Raw genomic sequence first — 5,644 nt, forward strand, 5'->3', positions numbered from 1 at the left:
ACAGATTGATAAATAGTGCTCCTATTTCGCAATAAGAACGAATTATTTATCAAAAAGTCATCAAGAACTATCACCTAGAGGGTATCCTGCGACACGCTTAGGCTCAAGCTGTAAGAGAAAATTCCAATTAGTAGAGACATATCATGAGGTTTTGTTACTAAAATTTCACTTCTAATTGTATTTTCAGTTTTGAAGATAGTCCTAATATAAAATTGTGTATTATTAGTCGCTCTGCGAGTTCATAATTTTCGGACGAATAACACTGACCGTAGCTGTTGTTGGCTAAAAATATGGAACCTTGGATGTGGTTTGTATTCAGCCAACGAATTTCTGTTGATGGACGCACACATTTAACTTACAAATTAATTATTTTTAACATCTTTTTCTAACAAAGCCAAGAACTCATTTTAAATCGAATTATTTCGCCTTTATATGACTTTCCAGCAGCAAAATTAATTCCCCTTCATGGCCCATAAAAGCCTCACTAGGTCTAAGTTCAGACTCGTGAATAAAGTTGTTGGTTCTACCATTAACAACTCGTTGTGAGGAATTCCATAATGCCTGCAGACTGAAGTGGAATAACATCTGGCCAATGTTCCAGACACACATTTTGACCATCGCGCCTAAATTGATTAATCTTTCACATAAAGGAACGTATCACCAAACTATGCAAGTCTGTTTGGGTCGCAATCGACTCAAAGCAGAGCAAATATGAGCTTCAATTCTTAAAGTTTTTGATCGATGATTAAGATTATTTGAACAGCAGAAATCGATACAGTTTTTGGACATAAAACTTTATAAAACTTGCACAATCCACTAACCTTTCAGGCAAAGTTTCAAACTTTCTGTTTTTCAGAAACAAGCCATGTTGGTGCGACAACTCGAAGAAGAGTTGCGGATGAGAATGCGCGGCCCCAGTGTGGAGGTGCAGCAGCAAATGGAGGTCATGTACCAGGAAAACGAACATCTGCAAAGAGAAATTGCAATTTTGCGGGACACAATTAAGGTACCAGACTTCTCCTATATTCATCGGGTTCTGGTTCCTCAAATGGCGCCAGCATGAACAATAGAAAATAGCAAAACTCAACTAACGTTTCACTAGCACGCATCAAAAGCGTCTTCAGAGGCGACCGCAGCTTTGAGGATGGTTGTGCTAGCGAAACGTTGTGAGCAAATTCCTTCTGACCGCGACCCAATAAAACACTAAGCATGCTGGTGCTAGATGACGAGGTTTCCATCTCTAAGCCTCAAAACAGGCGTAAATTTTCGAAGAAAATTGGCTGATTCGATGAAGCTCTGAAAAACCAACCGAATAAAATTTGCGTAGCTTTTATCTAAGTAATGAATGTATTTTTCCCACAATGTGATAGCTTTTGTATACAAAATGAACATGCATTAGCAATATTACGAGCGCGAATAAATAAACAACCGAATTTCGTAAATATTGGATTATAAAGGAGATGGAAATATGTGAATTTGTTGCTATGCAAGCCACATGGAAGAACTCGCTCTCTCCAACTTATCACTGAATTTTTCCTTTTAAAATATCGGAAAACAGGAAGCCCTATACGAGGAAAATGAGCAACTGCATCGGGAAAATACGATCTTAAGACATTCGAGCCAGGTAACGGGATGATTAGTTCTGGCTTAAAATCATTCAAACGTGTACTCAACAACATTTGCCGTATTTTGGTATATTCAAAGGCTTTTCCATCGTATTTTAGACCTCAAGATATCAGGCTAATTCGCGCTTTTGCTTCGCATGAACGTGTGTCTATCGATCGATAGTTGTGCTTCCACATGAATTTTTTCAATGATTCTTCACAATAATTTCAATGTTATTTTTAGGAACTCGAACTACGAATCGAAACTCAAAAGCAAACGTTACAAGCGCGGGATGAAAGCATTAAAAAGCTCCTGGAAATGCTCCAAAATAAAGGAATGGGTGAGTCCGTTTAGTCTGCTAAACTGCTAAATAAACGCTTTCATCTGGCACCATCACCCATCACAATCCATCTCAAATCAGTGTGTTTCTTTCACAGCAAATATAGAAAGAAAAACGATTTCAGCCAAAAAAAAAATGGAAAAGTTGCCAATATCAGGCACCTTCAGGGCCGGTTTCGAGCCTATTAGCTCTCATCAGCCGGATTGGGTCTGAAATGAACACTCTTTATTTCGCCCGTGCATTTTACGATGCCGGCAACTGCTAGAGGTGCCTGAGATTAGCAAGTCTTGAGACTTGGATTCTAAAGGTTATTTTCATTAATAAATCCACTGCTAAAAATTGAGAAAAACACAGTTCTTGCAGCTTAGAACCTGGAACCGTTGAGATTGCAAAAAAGCGTTATGTGGAATTGTTCTCAGTGGAGATCAGCCAATCATCAACCAAAAGTTGGAAAAACCGTAATTAAATTCGCTATTTTACGAAAAAAAATGTGATTGTCATCCATATAATTTTCATCCGTTTTCGCTGTGTTTTTGCACTCAACTTCTCAATTAGTTTTTTACGCTAATAGCTGCCATTGCGTCTGAACATCAGCATTAAAGAACTAAATTTTCATTAAAATGATTGGTGTGTCGTATCTCAGTAAATTATGGGCAAAATGTAAATTTATTATTATTTTTTTTAAGTGTTATGCAAATGGGTTGCATCTCATTTTATGCTAAATGAGTCAAATTACATTCCATATATTCACTTTCGACTGAATTTTCCAAAGATTAAAGAATATTTTTTTAGGTGTGTGTCATACCTCCTTAAATTATGCTGAAACTATTAATTCACAGTTGCGTTTTCTGGCAAATCCCAAATAATTAACAGTCAATTTTATCTCCAGCTATCAACTATTTTCTCAAATTTCTTCCGCTTGAACCGAAAATGTCTCAAACGTTTGGAAATAGTTGAGAAGCAATAAAATTCGACATTTAAATAAAAGCACAAGCATAATTCCGTTACCAAAAGAAATAGACTTTCGAGGCAATTCTTTGAAACTAATGGGTTTTTCGGGTTTTTAGGCCGTTGTAAAATGGAATTTTTTCCGAAAGCTAGTTCTGACGACAGTGTAAGCGTTCAAGCAAACCACTTCTGAAGATGCAAGCCACTCGTGCTAGCGAAACGTTAGGAAGAAATTCCATTTTCCGACGGCCTAAAAACCGGAAAAACCCACTAGTTTCATAGTTCCGTTAGTTTAAAAAAATCCAATCTGATTAGTGTCCCTTGAAGGCGCTCAAAGTTTGAACAGGAAAAAAGTTGTTCGGTTCATCAGCGTAGCGCCGGAGTTCTCAACTTTTACATAGTTACAGCATCAATTCATCGTCCATCATCAGTGTTTTAAGCCCCAGAACCTCCACACCATCTGAACCATTCAACTCATTCACACTATTAGTGTTTTTTGTGGCAAAATTCCATGTGTGAGGTTCTTGGTGGCGCCTAGTGGAAAGCCTCTGCAAAGGGGCTCAAAGTTTCCGTTTAGGGCTAATTCCGCGTGATTTCGCCTCTGTTCTAGGTAAAGAGGAAGAGCGCGCCATGTTCCAACAGATGCAGGCGATGGCACAAAAACAGGTGCTTATTCTCGTAGTGACCATCAAACGGTTGTTCGTATTGTCTGGCTGAAATAAAATCGCGATATGCTTTAGAACATTAGTGCCAGTGTGTTCTAAAGCACCTGCTCTAGTCGTTTGTATAAACTTTCAAGAGGCGGAAAAGGGCATTTTGCTAGCCGCTTTTTGAAGCGAGGATGATTTTTTTTGTTGGTCCCCTACGGCCTTCAGCAGTTAAAGCGGTAAAATTAGCCTCGCACTGACCTAGTTTGGGTCGACGTCTTTGCTATTTCAGACCAGCCTCATTAACCCCATTTCGTGCTTCCAAAGACAATTAATTTAGCAGCTCTGCTTGGAGACAATCCACTCTAACCACTTAAAAGATGAGCGATTGTTTTCCCATTAAAATTATTAAAATTCATCAAAAGCCCTTCAATCTGTCAGCCTATTGAGTTAGTTCAAAGTTTACTCATTCCATCTTCGCTGTTCTTAATATTTAATTTTTTTTTTGACTGAGTTTTTAGTAAAGACGCCACTTTAGGGAAAAATCCCTAAGAATTTTATGACAATTTGGCCAAACAATACCGGCAACCGTAGCGCTAACCATTTAGTAGGTAGAATGTGAACGTGCGGTAGAGTAAATTGTGTGATTGTGTAAAATTGTTCACATCATCTGGCACATGAACAAGAATAAAAACCATCAAGCATGTTGGGTGTTGCCATACCGTAATTTAGATGTTGTTTTTTTTTATTTGATTGGATTTGATATATTGGATGGATTTGAACCAAATTGCAAAGTACCATACTTTTCAGATGAAGCTGTGTTTTTGTGATCGTTATTGTCAGCTTAGGGCGTATTTTCCCAATGATTAATCAACCCCTGGTGGAAATTCAGCTAAATATACAGGGTGGGCGCTCGCTATAAGGCACAAACGGTTGTGATTTCGACCTGGATGGATTCGGCAAAGCCGCAAGCAACTGGGAAATATTGCCTTAATCCACCCCGATAAATCGCTCGAAAGCTTTGAGATTACGTTCAGTTATGTGGAAGTACTTCTTGTTGAGCCTTCCAGTAGAAATATAAGGGCGTGGTCAATGTGACCTATCCGGCATAAGTGTTGCAACAATGACTTTTTTTTAAATAGCAATTTTTAATTCGAGTTCTTTTTGAGCTCTGTAATAGAGAATGGAGTATTGGAAGTTTTCATACGAAATTCGAAATTTCAACAACACACATTTTGGGCGCAAAGGTCCAAATTTGCATGTTTTACGTCGCATTTTTCCTCATTTCTCAGGAAAAAGTTGAACCGAGGCACTTATTTGTACACTACTGAATAGAGCACTAAATGATGCTTTTATGCCGCCAGGCGTCGCTTGAAAATATTGCCAATTTTCTCCAAAAAGTCTAAAAAAGTGTTAATTTTGTGCGTTTTTTCGTCGTTTCTTAAAAACCAGTTGAGCTACAGAGGCCGTTTTTGTATCATTGGATAGAGAACTGGATCGAGAACCGACTTCGACATAAAACTTTATGTTTTACACCAGAATTTTTATCATTTCTCGAAAGAAAATATATCAGTAGCGCTTATTTCTATACTTCTGGATAAAGCACTAAATGGCCCTTTTATAAAGTAGAGTTTCGCTTGGAAAATCTTTGGCAGTTTTCTCAAAAACGCCAAAGTTTCAAAAATTGTGAATTTTGGGAATTTTTTAATATCGACACAAAAATGACGCAGCCTTTTTCGTCGTTTCTCAACAACCATTTGAGGTGCAGATACTATTTTGGTATCATTAGATAGAGAATTGGAAACCCGATTTAGCTATCAAATCGCGGCTGAAACAATTGTTGGATTTTTCACACAAAAAGCAAAATTTGAAAATCAGACATTTAGTTGCAAGATCAGGCCAATGTTTTATGTTTTACGCCAGATTTTTGACCATTTCTCAGGAGAAAATTAAGCTGGAGCGCTTATTTCAATACCACTGGATAGAGCACTAAGTGGCGCTTTTGTGAGGTAAAACTTTCCTTGGAAAATCTCGGAAGTTTTCTCAAGAAAAGTTGAAGTTTCAAGAAAATACGCGAATTTTGCGCGTTCTTTTTAAATATCGA

At 37.8% G+C, this 5,644-nt stretch overlaps 1 protein-coding gene across 1 annotated transcript in view; it reads left to right on the plus strand.

Moving 5' to 3' along the window:
• The window catches only part of LOC109536415 (trichohyalin), a gene marked incomplete at its 5' end in the record, with an annotated part of 23,350 nt that overhangs the window by 5,064 nt on the left and 12,642 nt on the right, over positions 1 to 5,644 (plus strand). The window contains 3 exon segments of the mRNA XM_048667782.1: positions 857 to 1,006; positions 1,849 to 1,945; positions 3,504 to 3,559. Of these exon segments, the coding sequence (XP_048523739.1) occupies positions 857 to 1,006; positions 1,849 to 1,945; positions 3,504 to 3,559 (303 nt within the window).

This window comes from Dendroctonus ponderosae, unplaced genomic scaffold, assembly GCF_020466585.1.
Source record: "Dendroctonus ponderosae isolate FM_Combo_2020 unplaced genomic scaffold, Dpon_F_20191213v2 Dpon_F_20191213_6, whole genome shotgun sequence".
In the NCBI taxonomy this organism is placed as follows: domain Eukaryota; kingdom Metazoa; phylum Arthropoda; class Insecta; order Coleoptera; family Curculionidae; genus Dendroctonus; species Dendroctonus ponderosae.